Source organism: Bufo gargarizans, chromosome 11 (genome assembly GCF_014858855.1).
Source record: "Bufo gargarizans isolate SCDJY-AF-19 chromosome 11, ASM1485885v1, whole genome shotgun sequence".
Classification (NCBI taxonomy): domain Eukaryota; kingdom Metazoa; phylum Chordata; class Amphibia; order Anura; family Bufonidae; genus Bufo; species Bufo gargarizans.
The window spans coordinates 40,652,221-40,675,933 of NC_058090.1; the positions used below are offsets into that span (position 1 = coordinate 40,652,221).

The 23,713-nt window shown below is 43.4% G+C and overlaps 1 protein-coding gene across 2 annotated transcripts in view; it reads left to right on the plus strand.

Moving 5' to 3' along the window:
* Positions 1-23,713, plus strand: part of LOC122921654 (cytosolic phospholipase A2 beta-like) — a 73,651-nt gene that overhangs the window by 42,316 nt on the left and 7,622 nt on the right. For both annotated transcript variants that reach the window (XM_044271806.1, XM_044271807.1), the window contains 8 exons: positions 4,450-4,487; positions 6,013-6,148; positions 7,130-7,266; positions 8,742-8,964; positions 13,561-13,678; positions 16,436-16,573; positions 17,382-17,489; positions 20,198-20,398. In XM_044271806.1, coding sequence (XP_044127741.1) covers positions 4,450-4,487; positions 6,013-6,148; positions 7,130-7,266; positions 8,742-8,964; positions 13,561-13,678; positions 16,436-16,573; positions 17,382-17,489; positions 20,198-20,398 — 1,099 coding nt within the window. The remainder of the gene's footprint in view (positions 1-4,449; positions 4,488-6,012; positions 6,149-7,129; positions 7,267-8,741; positions 8,965-13,560; positions 13,679-16,435; positions 16,574-17,381; positions 17,490-20,197; positions 20,399-23,713) is intronic.

The following is a 23,713-nucleotide window of genomic DNA, read 5'->3' on the forward strand; positions in this document are numbered from 1 at the left end:
AAGAAGTCATGGAGTCCCTCCTTTAATGGAAATGGGATGACATTTTTTTCACTGAGCTTTCACAAAACTTTTAATTGGTGGGGGTGATTTTGATTGGTGGGGGTGTGAGTGCAGCGATAGCCAGAATAAGTAGTGAGAAACACTCACATAGCATGCTCTCTGTCCTCGCTGCAGGAGACGAGCTCTATAGAAAGTCTGTGGGCCAGTCTTGATTCCATCTCCTACAGTAAGGACAGAGATTGCGCGACGCCCTGTGACATATCAAAAGTTGTTCAAAAGTTATTGCATCCTGCAGAGCAGATGATCGTGCCCGTGCCAGGGACAAATTAAAAAGATGCAGACTAAAAGGTGGACACACGGGATCCGGCTCTCAGGACCAGAGCAGTGAGAAGTAGGTAAGTATGACTTATTCTCGGACAACCGCTTTAATGCTGTCTTCCTGACTGCTGGCATGCCCAGTAGTGAACCTTCTCCTCTGGTCTTCACTACTGAGCATGTGCAGCACAGTTTGAGGGGACTTGAAGCAGCATGAAGATACCTAGTAGAGTACACAGGAGAGGTGAGGACTGATTATCACCACTAGAACTCCCTGTTTATCACTGATTATAGTATAAGGGACAGAGGAGAACACAGGAGAGGTGAGAACTGATTATCACCACTAGAACACCCTTCTTATCACTGATTATAGTATAAGGGGCAAGAGAGAACACAGGAGAGGTGAGAACTGATTATCACCACTAGCACATCCTGCTTATCACTAATTATAGTGTAAGGACAGAGGAGAACACAATAGAGGTGAGAACTGATTATCTATCACCACTAGAACACTATGCTTATCACTGATTATAGTATAAGGGGCAGGAGAGGTGAGAACTGATTATCTATCACCACTCGAACACCCTGCTTATCACTGATTTATAGTATAGAACACCATGCTTATCACTGATTATAGTATAAGGGACAGGAGAGGTAAGAACTGATTATCTATCACCACTCGAACACCCTGTTTATCACTTTTTTTTTTGCATAAAAAAACGCATCCACTTGAAACAAAAAACACTGAACACAATCGCAAGCAAAACTGACTGAACTTACTAGTGAAATGGTGCGAGTTTTACTGAATGCGTCCTGGCAAATATCGTATCATTCATGTGAAAGAGGCCTTAGTGAAAATGGAGTGTCCTTCAAGGTGCTTTAGTTTTTTCCACGAACTCATTAAATCTACATAAAGTAATTATAACAGTTGGAAAAATGTTTTCTGTACATTTCATAAAGGCTGAGTTGACATCACCGTTTATTTTTCCGTTCTTCTGCATGCAGGACTTTATTTTCCGTCTAAAAATACGGACATCAGACGGAAATGGCTAAAATGATTGCCTTATGTGCATAACTGATGCTCAGGATCCATTTTTTTTTTACAGAAGCATCAGAAGAACTGAAAGATAACGGTGATGTAAACTCTCCCTAATTTGAATGGGCAAGTCCTGCATGAAAAAGGCAAAACACCGTGTTTACAACCTTTTGAATGCCACTTGCAACAAATTTTGTCACGCATGGCATTTCTCCGCCGCCCTCACCATTTTCCCAAAAAGGAAGCAGGGAGGAAGGGGGCAGGGCATGTTTATTTTCTTTCACACCAGTTTTATGGCGTAAAAGAAGACTAGCTTTCATTTAGGGCTCATGCACACAAACATATTTCCTTTCCGTGTCCGTTACGTTTTTTAGGGGATATTAGAGACCGGTGTAAAATATTCCCTGCAATCTTAACATGCAGCTTCTCGGTTCTTGCTGTACTGCTGCTTTCTACCATACCGCTACCTGTAAGTGTGGTCGTACCCTCATATGGGTTTTTGCTGTCAGGCTATAACCTTCTCCTGGATTTATGTCCAGTGAATAGTCCGTTAGCAATGGCTGTAGTTTGTATTAGGATCTCAGTTTCCTAGTCATACACCGCATTAGTTAAAGGCATTCCTAAGATTTAATAGTGGCAATTAGCTTTATGACCGTGTACCTGTCACATGGCAGTGCGGCACTTTGCTGCAAACTCTTGGCAGTGAGAGGAGATGAATCAGCAATGACTGCCACATGATAGAAATATTACTAACTCCTGTAAGACCATTGATTAGGTGGTGAGTAATGATGGACTTCTCTCACAACTCTGAGCCCTGCAGGTTTTATGGAGCATCTTGACCATTAATGCAAGAAGCCGCCATTCAGAGAGTTCTCTTGTGCTGATTCACCCGGAGCTGCTAGAAGATCTAATCAGTGCTTGAACCCTCGCGGCAATGATTGTGATTAGTATTAGATGTATTGTATTGTCTATGGTGCAGCAGACCTAGCAATGATAAACCACACAGCTGTGTCTTCAAGACCATTTACACCGGCGAATATTCTGGCAGTAAAGGCTCATTCACACGTCAGTGTCACCGCTTAAATCCGTGAAAAGGTGGTCAGTGAAGATGTCTGTGATGGATATGTGTGTCCGTTTTTTGCTGTCTGTGTGTCATCCGTGTTTCACTGACACTGAACAGCTGAAAAAAAAAATTCAAAGCATCTTTTCCTAATGATCCATGAAACATGGATGACATCCGTGTTGCATCCGTGGTTTTCCCGGACCCATAGCCTATAATGGGCGTGATGGATCCCTGAACAGGGACAAAATAGAGCCTGCATCCGTACTAAAAACACGGACCTACGGACCGTGCTAAAACACTGATGTGTGAATAGACACATTAAGGCTACATTCACACGACCATATGTGTTTTGCGGTCCGCAAATTGCGTATCCGAAAAAATAACGGATGACATCCGTTTTTTTTTGGGGGGGGGGGGGGACCATTGTAACAATGCCTAAAACGGACTAGAATAGGACATGTTCTATTTTTTTTGGTGGGGCTATGGAACGGACATACTGATGCGGACAGCACACGGTGTGCTGTCCACATGTTTTGCGGTCCCATTGAAATGAATGGGTTTGCATCCTATCCGCAAAAAAACAAAACGGAACGGACATGAAAACAAACAACGTTCGTGTGCATGTTGCCTAAAATGAACGGGGACGCGTGCTGTCCGTGGAGAACACAAACAGCACACGTACGTGGAACACTGAGGTGTGAATGAGGCTTAAAGAGCACTGATCAACAGTATAGCAAGTCAATGGGATCCTTCCTTCACAAACAGATTCATTGCTGTCAGCAGCACATCCCCGTTTACATGGGGCTTCATTCTTCCTACAACCCATGATTCTGATATGATAGAAAATATGTGATCAGTGAGACGTGCTGCACTTGTACGTAAATTTCTCAGCTGATCGGTGGGGCAACAATCAAAGACCAGCTTTCATTCACCCAAACGCTGACCCGTCTACTTGGCGTCAAATAACGACTGAAGCATAATGTGAGAAAGATGTGGTTATCGGGTAATCTTATCGTTTACCAAGGCAAAAAATGTAGTAAGCGGGAACCTGGAGGCGCTTTAATGGACCAGTTATTATTATTTTTTTATTAAGAAAATTATATTTGTAGGGAACGTAAATCACTCATGATGGAGTGGATCCCCATGCCCAGTGCCATGTTACAGCCTTCTATGTGAAATATAAGCCCATTTAGTGATCTTTGGTGTCAGTCGCCCAGAGTTGTAGTCGAATGTTGGAAATGATTGCTATCTAATAATCGCCCAGATAAATACAACCCCACTTCCCAAAAGGTTGCGGCACTGTGTAAAATGTAAATAAATCAGAATGCAATCATTTGCAAATCTCATAGACCCATATTTTATTCATTATTAGTGTTGAGCAAATGAACGTTAACAAAGGGGACTTCAACCCAAATTTCAGGAAAAATGTGATTCACCACAAAACTGAATTTCCTCGCACTTCCTGCTAACCAATCAATTTTTCCTGAAATGGCAGTAAAGAAAATTCAGCCAGTAATTCATCACAAATCAAATTTCTTTGTGAAATTCAGCGAAGCAGCCGAATCGAATTTTTGGTAACTTCACTCATCTCTATTCACAATAGATCATAGAGCACATATCTGATGTTGAAAGTGAGACATTTTCCAATTTTTGGAAAATAAGTTACTCATTTAGAACTTGATGGCAGCAACGCATTTAAAAAATTGTAAATTGTAAAATTTTAAAAAAGTTGGTCCGGGGCCATGTCCACCATTGTGTAGCATCCACTAACGTCTGTAAACGTCTGGGAAGTGAGGAGACCAATAGCAGGAGAGGGAGGTTGTCCCATTCGTGTCTGATGTGGGATTCGAGCTGCTCAGCAGTCCTGGGTCGTCTTTGCTGGTTCTCTCTTTTTATGATGTGCCAAATGTCTTCTGTTGGTGAAAGGTCTGGACTGCAGATACAGCGTCCCAACTTTTCTGGAATTGTGCACATTGTTCTCTGTGCTGTGTCTCTGCTATGTGTGTAACATGAAATATGAATTGTTTTTCTTTAGGCCAGACCCCTAGAAGTGAAATTCAAAGCCAAAGACTGGTAAAGTATCTATAATTTCTATTTTTGCTTCTCTAAGCAGTCATCATGATGTGTAAGGCTACTTTCACATTAGCGTTATCAATTCCAATGTTGAGATCCGTCATAGGATCTCAATAGCGGATGAAAACACTTCCGTTTTGTCCCCATTCATTGTCAATGGGGACAAAACAGAACTAAACGGAATGCACCAAAATGTATTCCATTCTGTTTGGTTGCGCTCCCATTGCGGACAGTATAACGCTGCAAGCAGCGTTTTTCTGTCCATGATGTGGTGCGGAGCAAGACGGATCCCTCCTGACTCACAATGTAAGTCAATGGGGACAAAACAGAACTAAACGAAACGGAGTGCACCAGAATGCATTCCGTTCCGTTTGGTTGCGCTCCCATTGCGGACAGTATAACGCTGCAAGCAGCGTTTTTCTGTCCGTGATGTGGTGCGGAGCAAGACGGATTTGACATAATAGAAAACGGATCCGTCCCCCATTGACTTTCAATGGTGTTCATGACTGATCCATCAGGGCTATATAAGACATAATACAACCGGATCCGTTCATGACGGATGCAGGCGGTTGTATTATTGTAACAGAAGTGTTTTTGCAGATCCATGACGGATCCGCAAAAAACAATGGTGTGAAAATAGCCTTATTCAGCTTGTCATGCACCAATGGAGACCAGTGCAGGAACAGGACACCAGGGTATGACTACCTATTAGGCCTGGGCTACACTGTGACTTTCTGTAGCGCGACTGATTCATTTTAACTATTGAATGTCAGCTGCTTCCACAAGATTGCATTTAAAGGAGTGCATTAATTTGGACTGCAGCTGAGGTTCAATAGTTAAAATCAATCAGTTGCGCTGTAAAGGTATGATCCACGTTGTTGTTAAGAAAAGATAATTAAAATTAATAAAATTTGTTAGCAAGCACAGAAAAGTACCAGCATGACCTGACTTGTGACAGGAATTTGAGCTATGGCCATGACCTATGAAGCGCCTGACACTGGACATTAGTTCCGTTATTGCACAGCCAAGGTTATCAACAATGTGTAAATTCACAGCCAGATGAAACTGAGCGGTAGGGGTCTGATCTCTGGGATATACGATGGGATTTCCTGTGTACAAGTGAATGGAGATATCTCACACTTCCCAGTACAGCAGTTGGAAGAACTTTTAAAAAAACAAAAACAAAACTTTTTGCCTTGGTGGGGCATCTTTGTGATCAGGATGTGATTGCATATCCTAGCCAGAGCCTCTAGGTGTAAAGGCAACACTCCCTTATTTGTATATAGTAAAACATCATATTTCTCAGCAATGCGGGCACTTATGAACATGGGACCAACACAGATGCCTTCAGCTGCCAAGTGCACATGCAACAGGTCAGCCGGTGTCATAGGGACAGATCTAATTATCTGGTTCAGTGTGTAATATTTCCTCGTTAGTTTTCAGTTTGCACCAGGTAATGTGTAAATGTGATTTGGAGGGTTTGACGTTTGTTGTTTTTTTTAACCATATTTAATCCCCTCCCCAGCCCTGACAAACTGAGCGTACGAATGGGATTTGACATTTGTGATGATGAGAAGCTTTACCTCTCGAAGAGGAGAAGAGTTGTCGCAAATACCCTAAAGAGAGTTTTGAAGCTTGACCGAGATTTAGAGGATCACGAGGTACGTGACTCCCAGTCCGTAGGCGTAGTCTCATCGCTTATATCATGCTGGCCTCGTTATTGATCGGTTGACTGCAGCCAATATTTTGCCTGGGGGTAAATAAAATATTTGGTCCAGTAGGCGGCTCAATGTGAGAGAGCACCGCCCTATCTCCGGAGGTTCAGCCTCATCGGCAGGTATGTACATACACCAGAGCTGCTGAGCTGTGGAATGATACACAGTATTGCCCATGTTGACACAATATGACAACAGATTTGCTCTGCTATGGCAGGTTTACACTACCCTATTATTGGTGACAAACGTTCCTATGAACGGTTATTCCCATTAATCTGCCTTCCAAAGGTGCAGCCAATCACCTGGAGAACAAGTGAATTGCCCGTTCACTGGGGGAAACAATCGTTTGTGTAGGCAAATAAATGATAATTTCTGCGCTGTCTAAACAGCGATCTGCGTCCCAGAAACAATGCAGCTGCATAAAGATGAGTGATAGCTCATTCTCATACCGTGGCGGTAATCACTGCATGTAAATTAGCACTTCACCCCTCCTCTGAACAAACAGCCAGTTGTCGGAAAGGAACACTTCCTTCCCGATAATCAGCTGCTCCTCGGAGCTTGTAAATTCGCCTACAAGAACTATGAGCTAAGCAAACAGACTGACAGATAACTTCACATTTGTTGTTACTCCCCATTATTGCAAAATATCCCAGTTATTGAATAATATTCTGCAACCCTCCATAAGGAAATGTAAATTCTAATTACCACTTCTGTCATAAAACTTTTACATTGTGTAATATTTAATGAGGATTCATGCAATTCTATACAAATAGGTTGGACAAAGAGAATGCCTAACAGGTAATTGATGGGTGTTATGAAGTCTTGCAATTTATATAGTTGATCCATGTTGAAAGATTTTCACTGATCGTGCCATAAATGATCGTGCTCACGCTTGTTGCATTTGCCTGGCTTTGTCTATTGCATTAGATCCCTGTGATTGCCGTCACAACCACCGGAGGCGGTGTTAGAGCAATGACTGCCCTGTACGGTACACTCTCTGGACTGAAGAAGCTGGATCTCTTGGGCTGTGTGACGTACATTACAGGAGCTTCAGGGTCCACGTGGTGAGGAGGCTTTTTGGCCATGGACAAATAGTTACTTTTTATATGTGGTCTGTGTACTGCAAGCATGTCAAACTCAAAGGCTAACATGGGCCCAAAAAACAAAATTTAAGTTTATGTGGGCCGCATCAAAAAAAAAATATTTTTTTTTACAATATAATGCAGACGGATCCGTTCTGAACGGATCCACCGTCTGCATTATATGAGCGGATCCGTCTCAGACGGATCCGCTCTGAACGCAAGTGTGAAAGTAGCCTTAGGGGCGAGAACCTGGGATCTTTCATCCCTTGTCCTATTCAGCTCTATCAGGGTGAATAGGACTTCACACTGTCCCTGCTGCTCTGTGCCTTGTGCACACAGCATCAGGGATGTTACCATGGCAACCAGGGCTTCTGTAGCGTCCTGGCTGCCATGGTAACTGATCGGAGCCCCAGGCTTACACAGCTGGGGCTCCGATCAGAAGCTGCCACTGCACCACCAATGAGGGGGAGGGGAGAGGTCCCTGTGGCCACTGCCACCAATGATTTTAATACTGGGGGGGGTTGAGAGGGGCTGGCGCACTGTGCCACCAATGATTTTAATGGGATGGGGGGTTGAGGGGGGGGGGGGGGCACACTGCACCACCAATGATAAATTACCCTTTTATACAGGAGGCTGGTACTGGCAGATCAGCAGTTAACCCCTCAGGTGCGGCACCTAAGGGGTTAACTGCCTCTGATCGCAGCTCCCTGTCAGCGGCAGGGTGCCGGCAATGCGATTCTGCTGCCTGCACCCGCCTCCTGTATTGTGTTAAAGACTGACTTTCACTATCAGGCCACACAGAGCGGCGCCCAGCGATGTCCCAGCACTCACCATTAGTCCTGGGCGCCGCTCCGTTCGCCTGCAGTGCTCCATTACTGTCTCCTCTCCTGCTCCACATGCTGCTGATTACTATCGGAGCGATGGGAGGAGACATCAGCTTCACTAGTGGGCGTTCCTTCTTCCTGGCTGTAGCGCTGTCCAATCGCAGCGCAGGGAGAAGGAACGCCCACTAGTGAAGCTGATGTCTCCTCCCATCGCTCCGATAGTAATCAGCAGCATGTGGAGCAGGAGAGGAGACAGTAATGGGGCACTGCGGGCGAACGCAGCGGCGCCCAGGACTAATGGTGAGTGCTGAGACATCGCTGGGCGCCGCTCTGTGTGGGAAATGGGAATAGTCCTATCATTGGTGGCTCAGTGCGCCCGCCCCTCTCTCCTCATTGGTGGCGCAGTGCGCCCGCCCCCCCTCTTCTTATTGGTGGCAGTGGCAGCAGCACAGGGGGAGGGAGGACAGCTTCCTTCTCCCTGTGCTGCTGAGAGAACATGAGCGCGCCGATAGCAGCGCGCTCATGTTCAGAGATACTAGACTGCCGGGCCGCAAAGATATTCATTGCGGGCCGCATGCGGCCCGCATGTTTGACACCCATGGTGTACTGACTTCTGTAATGTTACATTTTTAGGTCGATGAGTAAATTATACGAAGATCCAAACTGGTCACAAAAAGATCTGTCTGCACCCATACAAGATGCTTGTAGGAATGTGACCAAAAGCAAGACAAGTGCCTTTTCCTTTGATCGTCTGGCATTCTATAGGGAAGAACTAAGAAAGCGAGCAGAGATTGGCTACAAGACGTCATTCACAGACCTGTGGGGTTTGGTTATCGAATCCATGTTCTGCGATGGTGTGAGTTTGCTGTACACAGTAGTATGTATGTCTACAGCTATGTAAGCACTCAAGACCAGCTAGGAGTGTATGCATCTGGAGCAGGGGCGGACTGGTCATAGACCCTACCGGTAAATTTCCCAGTGGGTCAATGCCCAGGGGGCTGCCTGAGCCCTCCTCATGGCTGACAACCGGGGACAAAGTGATTAAATTCTCTAGAAGCATCTGGTACTTAAGCATCTAGCCAATGGCCGGAGGTGCCATCCTGAATTCAATTGCATCACCATCCTCAGTACGTCAATAGAGTTGAATACTGTGGTGAAGGTGGCTGTATTTTGTGTTGCACTACAGTATTGCAGGTCCTGCCTCCTTCTGTTGCCCCTCCCTACTTGTGTTGCCCCGCCTTCTGTTAATTTGGACCCACCTACAACATGGGGCCACTTTTAGGTATTTTTCCCAGGCCCACTTTAAGTTCCCAGTCTGCCTAAGATCTGGAGTAATGCCCCAATGACATGACCAAAAACCATGGCTGCCATAAAAACTGCCATTAAGAAGAAGTACTCTAAGTTGTTACTACCTTTTGAAGGCTGTGAGACACTTTTAAATACTATTAGTAATGGTGAGCCACAATTATTACTAAAATTCAAAAAACCTGATAAAGATATGGATCGAAATGTGCAAACCTCCCTAGTGCCCAGCTAAGGAGCCACGTGCAGGGGGCACATGCCATTCTGGAGCTGTTGGTTAGGGAATATTTATGTAAAGCATGACATTATCACATATATAAGGTGCTGTATTTCGGTGCGGAACCCAGGTTTAGCATCAGCACCTACAAGCTCTAGGGCAGGGGTCAGCAACATCAAGGAGGATCCAGCACAGATTGAAGTCTTTATTCAGTGCTCACAGCGATACACATATTGGGGAGACTGTACCCCGTAGACTCGTTTTGGACACATTACATGTCCTTAGTCATAACTGGAGTGAAGTACTGTTGCCATCCGGTTTAAATAGACATATCGGGTGTATCAGATCTAATATAAAACCCGGACACCGGATCTGTTGACTGACAAACTAGGTGATAAAATTATTTTAATGTTCATAATTTTTATTATTGAAGGGCTGCAACTTTTACTGCTAACTAATTCTATGTAGCAGACCTGGAGATTTATTAGATGATATCTGGCCATAAAATTTGTATATCTGCTATTAATGACAAAAATGAAAGATGAAGACGCAGCACACTGTCAGTCGGGTGCAAGATCAGGCCAATACGAACCGGCACCAAGGTCCCATTCAATAAAGAGAAAAAAGCCGGCAGCACTGCAATAAGATCAAAGAAGACATGTAATTTATTCACCCAGTGTCAAGTAGCGACGTTTCCACCGCTTGTTGCGGTCTTTTTTTTCACATAGCTTGATAAAGACCGCAACAAGCGGTTGAAACGTCGCTACTTGACACTGGGTGAATAAACTACATGTCTTCTTTGCTATTAATGACAGCTACTATGTTCCATCCCTTATTGTATCACCTACTTTGTCATTGTTTTATATTGAGAAGTACTGCTGCAGATCCGGTGTCCGGGTTTTATATTAGATCTAATACACCTGGTATCTCTATTTAAAGAGGACCGGTCACCGCTCCTGACATGCCTGTTTTAATAGCTTCATGCATTCCCCATGTAAGAACAATTCTGGAACAAGTGTTCTTATGGCTCTATGCTGTGTCATTCCTTTATTATTTGTACTAGAAGTTATGAATGAATTGCTAGCAGTCTGCAGTAAGGGTACAGCGGGGTGGTAACCAGTTAAGGGGGGGGGGGGGGGGGGGGGAGTACCTGCACAGACTCGCTCTATCCAATCAGTGCTGCCATTGTCAGACTCTGCAGGTACACCCCCCCCCCAACTGGTTACCACCCCTCTGTACCCTTACTGCAGTCTGCTAGCAATTCATTCATAACTTCTAGTAGAAATAATCGTTAATTTCTAACGATAATTTGTTTTCCCTTAGTCCTAACAGCAGCACAGATGGGGGTTAACTGCCCCCCGTGGACTGATAGGATCGGCGGAATTTTTAATGAGCCCAAAGAATAACCAATAAAAGAACTCCAGCTCCCTTAAAGGGAGGGGTTCGCTCCCCAGCCCACCATGTCTATAACAAGAAAGTACTTAGGGCGGGAAAATTTGTGTGCTGCTGTTAGGACTAAGGGAAAACAAATTATCGTTAGAAATTAACGATTCCCTTACGTCCTACCAGCAGCACAGATGGGGAGATAGTAAGAAGAATCCTCTAGGGAGGGTCCTCATGCCCGGCTGAAGTAAGAACTGTCTGCCCAAAGGCCGAAAACTCTGCTACCTTAGCATCTATTCCATAATGAGAGATGAAGGTTGATTCAGAGCTCCAGGAAGCCGCCTTACAGATCAACTCTAGGGGGAGAAGACTTCTCTCCGCGACAGAGGTAGCTACGGCCCTAGTGGAATGGGCCCTCACAAACTCCGGAGGATCTAAGGATTGGGAGGTGAAAGCTTCCCTAATGGCTTCCTTGACGCAGCGACTAATTAGTAGTTTTAGACGCCTTACGGCCTTTAGACTTACCGGCAAACAGGATGAAGAGGTTCTCATCTATCCTGAATTCTCTGGATCTATCCACATAGATCTGGAGGCATCTCGATATGTCCAGTGGATGTCTAACTGGAACATCAGAGGAGGAGGCGGAGAATAATACAGGCAGAGAAATTACCTGATTAATATTTTGGAAAGTTGGAACCTTAGGTCTGAAATAAGGTAGAAATTTTTGAAGGATTCTGTCCTGTAAAAAAATTATGTATTGGTGTAAAGCGGAGAAAGCTTGGAGCTCAGAAATTCTTTTGGCTGAGGTTATAGCCAGAAGAAAGACCACCTTGAGTTTTAGAAACTTAAAGCTTGCCTCCTCCAAGGGTTCAAAGGGGGGAGATGCTAACCCCTTGAGAACTACTGACAAGTCCCATTGGGGAATGGGTTTCAGTATTGTAGGCTTCAATCTTTCTGCTCCCTTAAGGAAGCGTTTGATGAGCGGGTCCCGAGAATATGGTCTGTTGAGACAGGCCGAGATGGCAATAACTTGAACCTTCAGGGTAGATGGGGAGAGACCTCTGTCTAACCCATCCTGGAGGAATTGTAAGATCGCAGAGAGCAGCGGATCTGCAGACGCCACCTGGTTGGAACTACACCATGAGGTGAAGATCCTCATGATCCAGGAGTAGGCCTTCTTGGTAGACTGTGCTCTGGAATGCGACAGGGTTCTCAGGACCGACTCAGAGAGCCCATCCCCTCTGGGAAGGGACTGATCAACCTCCAGGCTGTCAGGTTGAATCTGGGCAGAGATGAGTGTCCCACGACACCAGGGTCTGCTCTAGGGGGAGTCTCCAATATTGTCCCCGACTCATCTGAATGAGCTGGGTAAACCAGGATCTCCTGGGCCAAAATGGTATGATGGCTATTACCGAGGCCTGATCCTGACGGATTTTCATCAATACCCTCGGAATCATGGAAAACTGAGGGAAGATGTAAGCCAGCCTGAACCTCCACGGTATTGTCAGAGCATCTATCTCCAGGGGGTTGTCCTCCCTGTATAGGGAACAGAATCTCTGCACCTTGGACCTGGTTGCCATGAGATCCACCTCTGGCATACCCCATCTGAGGACTAGCTGCCTGAAGATCTCCGGGTGCAGTGACCACTCCGTGGTCGGTAAGCCGCGACTTAGGCGATCCGCAATGATGTTGAGGGAGCCTCGGATGCCACCTGTCCAAAGGACAGAAAAAAACACGGTGGGTTGGGGGGCGAACCCCTCCCTTTAAGGGAGCTGGAGTTCTTTTATTGGTTATTCTTTGGGCTCATTAAAAATTCCGCCCATCCTACTAGTCCACGGGGGGCAGTTAACCCCCATCTGTGCTGCTGGTAGGACGTAAGGGAATAAAGAATGACACATCACAGAGCCATAAGAATAGATGCTCCAGAATTAATATTACATGGGGAATGCATGGAACTATTAAAATAGGAATGTCAGGAGAGGTAAAAGGTCCTCTTTAAACCGGATGGCAACATTACTTCACTGCAGTTACGTCTAAGGACATGTAACGTGTCAACGGAGTATCTGGGTACAGTCTCCCCAATTGAGTATTGAATAAATATTACGTTGAGTATTGAATAAAGATTACGTTGGATTTTAATCTGTGCTGGATCGTGTCCTTGATGTTGAAGTGGTCTTGAATCAGACAGGTCCGAGCACCATTGCATTTCCGTAGACAGGTGAGCTGGAGCTCCTTACTTCTCTGTGGAACCTCTGACCTTCCAGCTTTTGTGAAACTACATCTCCCAGCATGCTCCTTTCACCTCTTTGGGAGTTTCAGAACAGCTGAGCAAGTGCGCATGTTGGGAGTTGTAGTTTTACAACAACTGGGACTGCTGGAAGCTGCTGACCCCTGCTCGAGGGCGTAATATGTAACTCTAGGGATTCAGTTGTCCTAACTCTCCTGTGTTATCGTTGTAATTATATGTTTTATCTTTATTAATCTCATTAGTATGTTATGTATTACAATATTTAATACTTTGATAAGAACAGACACTTATTCATTTAACAGGTCAACGAGACAAAACTATCAGATCAGAGAAAAGCATTGGCCTATGGGCAGAATCCACTTCCTCTCTGTTTGGCAATGAATGTGAAACCAAATGCTTTTTCCACACTGGATTATAAAGGTTTGTTACCAATCTCTTTTCAATTTAACTGCAACAGGACCCAAGTGTACAAATAGCCCAGGGAAGGAAAAATAAACAAAAAATTAAACATTCATGAGCATCGGCATGTTCAAAGCACCTGTACAATTAAAATATAAAAGTAATATTCCTATACGGCCAATGGCGCAACAGAAAAATAATAAAAATGGACAATTCATCAATTTTTTCATCATTTCACCTCCCAAAAAAGAATAATCAAAAAGTCATACACTCCAAAATAGTAACAATAAAAACTACTGATTACCCTGCAAAAAATGTGCCCTCACACAGCTGTAGATATAACTATGAAGAAGTTGGTCAGAATATGGCAAAAAGCAACATTTTTTTTTCAGTTTTGAAACAAACCAAAAATATATAAATGTGGTATAGCTGTGATTGTACTGACCCAGAGAATAAAGGGCACAACTCAATTTTACAGCAACGGGAATGCCATAAAAACAAAACCCATAAAGCTGTAGCGGAATTGCTTTTTTTTTTTTTTCCAATTCCACTCCATTTGGAGTTTTTTCTAGCTTTCCACTACATAGTATGCAATTTTAAAAGGTGCTAATAAAATAAACAATATGGCTATGTGAATGGAAAAGTATAAAAGTTATGGCTCCAGGAAGGCCAGGAGTAAAAAAAAAAATTAACAACTGAAAAACACTCTGTACAGGTGGGGTCAAAGGAGTTAAAATACACAAACACACTTGATAGCTACACGCTTAAGCGGGAGTCAGGATAACTTGCTGAAAAGGTAAAACACATGTCTGATGCTCAGAAAGGATGTTTCTTCTATCCCCAGTAGTTACATTGAAAAAAAATAAAATCTAAGGCCTCTTTCACACGGGCGAGATTTCCGCGTGGGTGCAATGCGTGAGGTGAATGCATTGCACCCGCACTGAATCCAGACCCATTCATTTCTATGGGGCTGTGCACATGAGCAGTGATTTTCACGCATCACTTGTGCGTTGCGTGAAAATCGCAGCATGCTCTATTTTGTGCGTTTTTCACGCAACGCAGGCCCCATAGAAGTGAATGGGACTGCGTGAAAATCGCAAGCAAGTGCGGATGTGGTGCGATTTTCAGACATGGTTGCTAGGAGATGATCGGAATGGGGACCCGATCATTATTACCGTATTTATCGGCGTATAACACGCACAGGCGTATAACACGCACCTTCATTTTAAGAGGGAAATTTCAGGAAAAAAAGAAAAAAAGGGTAGCTCAGAACTTTTTTTTAATTAATATTATTACCACTTATAAGGTAAATAATGTAAAAGGATGACACTTATGGGGCTCTGTGGATGACACTTATGTCATCCACAGATCCCCATAAGTGTCATCTACAGATCCCCCATCAGATGGATCAGTGTGGAGAGAGGAGGCGGGGACACTCATGGCGGGGCCCGGTGCAGTGACTCTACTCTAATACACCGGGCCCCGCAACTGTTAAACATTTAATCTGATCTCTTGTAGACGCGCTGTACGGTACTTACTGTAGTACCGGAGTTATAACATTAAGACGGCGCAGACCGGCATCTCCCTCGGTCATGCGCCGCCTGTCTCAGCTCCCTCCTGATGCGCTGCCTGCCCCAGCTCCCTCCTCATGCGCCGCCTGCCCCAGCTCCCTCCTCATGCGCCGCCTGCCCCAGCTCCCTCCTCATGCGCCGCCTGCCTGCTTATCTCACTTTATGAATGAACAGGCAGGCGGCGCATGACAGAGTGAGCTGGGGCAGGCGCCGCATGACAGAGGGAGCTGGGACAGGCGGCGCATGAGGAGGGAGCTGCGGCAGGCGCTGCGCCGTCTTAATGTTATACCTCCGGTATGTAAAAACATGGCTTCTTAACATTATATCGGCGTATAACACGCATACATCATTTTCCCCCTATTTTCAGGGGGAAAAAGTGCGTGTTATACGCCGATAAATACGGTATTTTCCCTTATAACATGGTTATAAGGGAAAATAATAGCATTCTTAATACAGAATGCTTAGTAAAATAGGGATAGAGGGGTTAAAAAATAAATACAAAATAATTAAACTCACCTTAATCCACTTGTTCGCGCAGCCCGCCTTCTCTTCTTTCTTCTTCTTTGCTGTGCAGGAGCAAAAGGACCTGTGGTGACATCACTGCGCTCATCACATGGTCCATCACATGATCATGTGATGAGCGCAGTGATGTCATCAAAGGTCCTTTACGCAGGTCCTGAAGAAAGAAGAGAAGCCGGGCTGCGGGAAGTGGATTAAGGTGAGTTAATTTTTTTTAAATATTTTTTTTTAACCCCTCCAGCGCTATTGTACTATGCATTCTGTATTAAGAATGCTATTATTTTCCCTTATAACCATGTTAGAAGGGAAAATAATACAATCTACACAACTACCTAACTCGAACTTCTAGGAAGAAGTCTGGGTTTGGGTATCAAACATGCCGATTTTTCTCACGCGCGTGCAAAACGCATTAAAATGTTTTGCACTCGTGCGGAAAAATCGCGCATTTTCCCGCGACGCACCAGCATCTTAGCCGGCCCAAATCCATGACGCCCGTGTGAAAGAGGCCTAACTGTGCATGGACTGTTTCCTTATAGTTATATGTTTAGTGGGATTGTAGTGTTCTCACTTCAGAGATTCCAGAAATTGTCATATTCACAATCTTCCTTACAAGTATTACAGTGAAAGTAACAGAATTTGTATTGAATTCACAACACATGATATCTATCATCCTCTGTATTTTTCACAGAGTGGTGCGAGTTTTCTCCTTATGAGGTGGGATTACTGAAGTATGGAGCCTTCATCCGCTCAGAAGACTTTGGCAGTGAATTCTTTATGGGAAGACAGACTAAGCCACTTCCGGAGTCTAGGATCTGCTACTTGCAGGGTGAGAAGTCTCAGTAGTGCAGCACAAAGCATTACATCAGGGCAGGGGAATATCACATGTGCAACCTGTTCGCTGTGTAGCAGCTTTCTCCCCTCTCCCATTCGCAACCAAGCATGAATGCGTAAAGGGTGATCCATATAGATAATGTCAACCGAACAAGCATTCGGTTGCCAGTTCTCATTTGAATGGTCAGTGTTACAGGATGTCCATCTTAACTTATCACATTAAAGGGGTTGTCCGCTTTTGCTATATTGATGACCTATCCTCAGGATAGGTCATCAACAGGGATGAGCAAGCTTCTGTTTTCAAGTTCTGTGTACAAGGTTTGGGTTATCTAAGAATTCCATTATAGATTCCTCTACCACAGACCATAACTTATGGTCTGTGGTAGCCAAATCCGTAACAGAATTCTTAGATAACCCGAACCTTGTACGCCAGACTTGAAACACAAGTTCGCTCAACACTAGTCATCAATATCAGATTAGTGTGTAAGAACTTTACTAACCGCACAGAGCCCTGACCTTAATCCCATCGAATACCTTTGAGCTGAACCGGAACGAAGATTGCGAGCCAGGCCTTCTGATCCAACATCAATGTCTGACCTCACAAATGATCATCTGGATGAATAGGTCAAACATTTCCACAGATTACACTCCCAAATCTAGCAGAAAGCCTGCCCAGAACAGTGGAAGCTGTTATATCTACAAAGAACGCCTTTGATTTAGAATGGTGTCCTGATATTTCTGTCCATATAGTGTATGATTCTACTATTGAATATGAATTGCTATTATGCTATTTTTTTGGCCAGGATTATGGAGTAATGTCTTTTCTATAAATCTGATGGATGCCTGGTTTGCAGCTGTAAGTTCTGAACATTTCTGGCACAGATTCACCAGGGACAATGTCTATGAGCTGGGTGAGTATCTTATAAAAGGTATTCAGTTTGCTACTCTTGTATTCACATACCATACTTTGGCTTTCCCACTGCACTTATGATTTAGGTGTCCGCACGAACGATCTTATTACCCGACGAATGAGTGTTTTGCCGTAATTGGCAGCACTTTTAAACCAGCAGATCATTGCTATGAACGCCTCTCGGCAATTATCTGTCCAATGCTTGGGCAGTGTAAAGGGCCTTTTAGCCACTGCAGCTCAAAACTAGTTCACACTGATAAGTAGAGAGACAAAATGGAGTTATTTACCAGCTTGTGTGGCAGCTTTTATTAGGTCTCCAGTGGATATAGAGCAGCCTTTTAGTCAATGAACTTAAAGGGGTTGTCATAACAGAACTGAAAATCAGTAATCGCCCAATTGATCCCCTAGCACTTCCAACACTGCTGGTATGCTTCCCTCTGGCCTTTTATGGCCAACCATAGTGTCGTGGTCTTGCGCCGTATACTTAGGAGGCCACTGATGCAGGCAAGTAGACAAAGACCAGAGGGAGTCATAGGAGCAGCAGCGCTGGAAGCCACAGGGTGGTGGAGTGACATGGGTGAATATTGACAACCTCTTTAACCCCTTCAAGCGACAGCCAGTTTAGACCAAATGTTGGAGCCCCATTATTTAAATCTGACATGTCAGTTCATCTGGTAAAAACTTTGGAACACTTTACTTATCAAAGCCATTCGGAGATTGTTTTCTCGTGACACATCGTACTTCATGATAGTGGTAAATTTGTGTTGATACGTTTTACCTTTATGCATAATAAAAATCCTAAATTTGGAAAAATTCGCTATTTTCAAAATTAGAGTTTCTCTGCTTTTAAGACGGGTAGTGATACTTAATAAAATAGTTATTACTTTACATTCCTCATATGTCTACTTTATGTTGGCATCATTTTGTAAATGTCATTTTATTTTTTTCAGGAAGTTAGAAGTTTAGAAGCAAATTTTTAAGCACCAGTACAGATATGGAGTCACTTTGTGGGACTTACATAGTAGAAACCACCCATAAATGACCCAATTTTAGAAACTACACCCCTCAAGTTATTCAAAATGGATTTTACTAACTTTTATTAACCCTTTAGGTCTTCCACAAGAATTAAAGCAAATTGGAGGGGAAATTTAATAATTTCATTTTTTTTGTTTAGATTTTCCATTTAAATCAAATTTTCATGTGACACAGCAAGGGTGAACAGTCAAAAAACCCTCAATATTTATTACCCTGATTCTGCAGTTTACAGAAACACCTTATATGTGGTCGTAACCTGCGGTATGGGCGCATGGTAGGGTGCAGAGGGAAAGGAGCGCCATATTGTTAACGGAGGGCAGATTTTGTTGATATGGTTTTCAGGTGCCATGTCACATTTGAAGAGACCCTGAGGTACCCCTAGAAAGAAAACCCCAAAAAGTGACCACATTTTGGAAACTACACTCCTCAAGAAATAAATCTAGGGTTGAAGTGAATGCTTTGACCCAACAAGCGTTTCATAAAATTTACACATGGCTGTAAAAATGAAAAATTCACTTTTATTTCCAATATAAAGTTGCTTTAGCCCCAAATTTTTCATTTTCACAAGGGGCAACAGGAGAAAATGCACCGGACAATTTATGCATTTTTTCCAGAATACGGGAACACCCTATAGAGTGAGGAACAGAAGTCTTTGAACACCCTGCGATTTTGCAAGTTCTCCCACTTAGAAATCATGGAGGGGTCTGAAATTCACATTGTAGGTGCATTCCCACTCTGAGAGACAGAATATATAAAAAAAAAAGGAAATTACATTGTATGATTTTTAAAGATTTTGTTTGTCTTGCACTGCTGAATATAAGTATTTGAACACCTGAGAAACAGCGAGAATTCTGGCTCTCAAAGATCTGTTACTGCGCCTTTTTAAAGTTCACCTCCACTCCACTCATTAAAGAGGACCTTTCACCGATACTGACATTGTGCACTACTATAACTTAGTGAGCGAAGATACCGGAGGGCATAGCGGGAGAACGGAGCGGCGCGCCCGGGGATAATAGTAAGTGCAGTGAGATCCCCGGGCACCGCTCTACATGTCCTGTATACTTAGTGCACAGTGTAAAAATCGGTGAAAGGTCCTCTTTAAATGTCTGAAGGTTTGACATGTGGGTGACGTCCAAATGTCTGATAGGATATTGTAGCAGGTGATGGCTAACCTGCGGCACTCCAGCTGTGGTGAAACTACGACTCCCATTCATTTCTATGGAGTTCTGAGAACAGCCAAACAAGTATGCATCTTGGGAGTTGTAGTTTTATCACAGCTGCAGTGCCGGAGGTTAGCCATCACAGCATCTAGAATATGTGACGGCTGAGGCCAGTGATTAGGCGCAGCAGTCACAGGACCAAGCCACTTCCGGTCTGGCGGAGAGTGACAACAGCGAGGCCATGGACGTTTTTTTTTTGTTGTTGTTTTTTTATTCACAACTGGTTATGACCATTGAGGTTGTTGGCTCCTCAATTGTATTAATACTGTTTCTTCATTAATCCATCTATCACATTTTATATAAAGGAATTGATGTGAGTGGATTCAAAAATGCACCAGTTTAGTTGCTGGTAAGATCTACGTGTTATGCAAATAGTAGACTGTACAACATCATTGGAGTCCATTTGGCGCTTGTCAATTGACCTAATCTTTATTTTTATTTTTTTATTCAACAGAAGATGAAGAAGAAGCCTTACATAGGAGGCAAGAATCATCAGGTTTGTTAACACGCGCGCGCCAGCCAGCAGGTGAATTCAGCCGTAGTGTGCGGGAAATTTTAACTAACCGTCCTCTTGATGGAGAGCATCACAATTTCATGAGAGGACTGCAGATGCATAAAGATTATTCCAAGCATAATGGATTCTGTGCATTTGATGGTAAGCCAAAGATACTCACCTTTTTCTAATAAACTAGCCATAAACCAAAGTTCTCCAGTAGGTGTGGACCTAATGGTGGGTTTACACATGGCGAGGTGCCACCAATTATCAGGAAGACAGAGTTCCTTCCTGACAACTGGCTGCTCGCTCATTTACATGTTGTATTCTGTAATTCTGACACAATAGTATTTGTCTTTAGTCCTATTCTATTTGCTTCATCCTAATCTGTTTTCCTTTCCAACAATGTCATCAGATTCTCTGTATTCAGGGGCGGACTGGCCATAGACCCTTCAGGGAAATTTCCCAGGGGGCTGCCCAACCCCTCCTTTTGGCCGCCAGCCAGGTACGTAAAGATCTGATGCTCTCAGCATTAATTAATGTAGGAGCATCAGGCACTTATGCATCTGGCCAGCGGCTGCAGGTGCACTCCTGGATTCAACTGTCCTCTGGATGATGATACAGTTTTATACTGTGGCGCGGACAGCGGTATTTTGCACTGCACTGTGGTATTTGGGTTTACAGAGGCAGTATTTTGCACTGCGGTATTTGGTTCTGCTGGAGCAGTAATTTGTTGTGCACTATAGTACTTCTGTTGCCCCGCCTTCTCTCAGTTTGGTCCCACTTACAACATGGGGCCACTTTTAGGTTTTTTTTTCCAGGGCACCTTTCAGTTCCCAGTCCATCTTTGTCTGTATTCATGTATAGGTTGTATGTTATTGTGATGTCACTCTAGAGGTGATCTGTTTTCCGGAGCAGAGTTGTATCCTGATTATGTCACAATAGTGTTTGACTTTAATTTTGGACAGAGTTTGTAACAATATTTTTTGTTTATCCTAGTTGGTTTTCGTTTCTGATGATGCAACAATAGTGTTTGACTAGGAGTAAAGACAAATGATATTGTGACATCATCAGAATAGAAAAAAAAATGCATTGTCACAACTGAATCTTAACCTTATGAAGTCAATAGTGTTTTATTGTAGGTTATGTTTTGATCTCACAATAGTCTTCACATTCATGTGTAGGATGATACAGAAGTGTTGTCTTGTATCTGAATTGTCACTTTGTCTTTTATGATGATGATTAGAGATGAGCAAATTTCATGTTATGAAATTCGTTTGTTCTTCGTTTGGTGGTAAAAGCAGAATTGCGTTATGGATTCCGTTACCATGGACCATAGCGCAATTCTATGACGGAATGCATAACGGAGGCATTCTGTTATTTATTCCATAGTGTTTGATTTAACCTGAACATTGTTCCATTATTATTATGCTCTGCATTCATTTATAAGTTAAAGGGAACCTGTCATCAACTTTGTGCTGCCCATACAAACAGGGGAATAAAGTACAGACAGGTGAGCTGATTTCAGGGGTCAGTCATTTAAAAGTTAAAAGTAAGTGGTTGCCGAGAACCAACATCACAATCATTGCAGACTGGGCCTGGAAAAGAGTCCCGGCCACCTGAGAAGAGTCCTGGTTATTCATGATCTCCTGCTCTCCTGCCCACCTGCTGATGGCTGACAGTCTTCTACCTAGTTTTCCCTCTTTCTCTCTAGGAGAGAACTGCCAATCATCAGCAGATGGGGGAGAGAGCAGGAGATTAGGAATAACCAGGACTCTTCTCAGGTAGATGTGACTCTTCTCAAGGCCTGGGCTGCAGTGATTATGATGCCGGTTCTCAGTAACCACTTACTTTTAGCTCATGAGTGACACACCGCTGACATCAGCATTTCTGTCACTACTTTATACTGCCCTCAGTGAGGTCAGCATAACGTTGATGACAGGTTCCCTTTAAGACCTGTATAATAAGATCAGCGTAGTGTGTGTCTTTCCAAGGGTTATATTCTAATGATGTCATTTTTTTATTTTTATCTTTCTTTTCAAAAATCCTTTTATTGAGCACATTGTAATTTTAATAGTCATGTAGTAAGGGACACCAGTGACATATAATGGCCATTTTAAAAGGAATTGTAGTCTGTGAGGCTATTCACACTGCCATTTTTGACGGCCTGTGAATAACTGACGTAAAAAAATAGAACATGTTCTGTTTTGTACATTTTTAATGTCCATTTCTCAGAAAGGTCAAAAAAGTCAGTTAAAAATTGATGATTTTGCCATTGTGTGGATGCAGCCTAATTGTTAGGATTTCAATAGTATTTGCCTAGGATTAAAGACAAACACGATAGTGAAATTGTCCTCATAGGACATCAACTAGGATAAAACAAACACTTATTCCTAGGCAGATTATTCATTTATTATGTCATAATAAAAACTAAACACTACTGTGACATCATAATAGAACTTAACCCTTACATTGAGATGGAGACTGTTGCAACATCATCAAAATGAATACAGACACTACTGTGATATCATCAGAATTAAACACGTCCTAGGTAAAACAGATACAACTGTGACATCATAGTAATAGTACTTGGCATGGGAATAAAGACAAACACTACTGTGACAGCAGAACACAACCTAATAGAATAATAGAGACCATTATAACATCACTAGAATAAATCATTACCTAAGAGAAAACACTGTTATAACATCGCGGCACTACAAAACATTCTATATTCTGTTCTGATGTCATACTGATGCTTGCCTTTGGTCCTAGTCACAGTTCCATTATTATTATGATGGTTTGTGTAGACAGACGTGATGATTTCCCAGTAGTGTTTGTTTGCTTCTAGTTGGTGTGCCATTGTGGTAATGTGACAGTAATCTCTATATTCATTTATAGGTGTTCGGTTATGATGTCGCAATAGTGACATTATTTGTAGGGAGAGTTCACCGTGGCTACAATGGTGAACTCCGATGGTGTCACAAAAGTGTCTTTATTCCTGGGCAGAATTCTGTTCTGGTGTCAATACGGGGTCTGTTTTCCTTTCTGATGATGTTACAATTAGTGTTGAGCGAATCGAAGTCCATGACGTAGACCGTGATCCGAATTTCAGGGACAATTCGATTATCTGCAAAGCTAAATCAGATTTTCTAATACTTCTCTCATTTCTAGTCACAATAGACAGATTGTATTCTCTTATGATTTCCCAATAGTGCTCCTTGAAAAGGCACCGGCGCTCCTGTGAGCACCGTGGCCTTCTCTGTGCTCTTCCTAGGCCAGTAACGTCACGTTCGTCAGTCACGTGGCCTAGGAGCAACACTGCCCCATTGAAGTGAATGTTGCTGAGCGCGTTACCTATGTATGTACGGTATACAATGTACGGCACTGTGCTTGGTGAGCACAGAGAAGGCCGCGGAGCTTACAGTTGCGTCGGTTCCTTCTCAAACAGCTGATCAGCGGGGTCCATAGGATAAG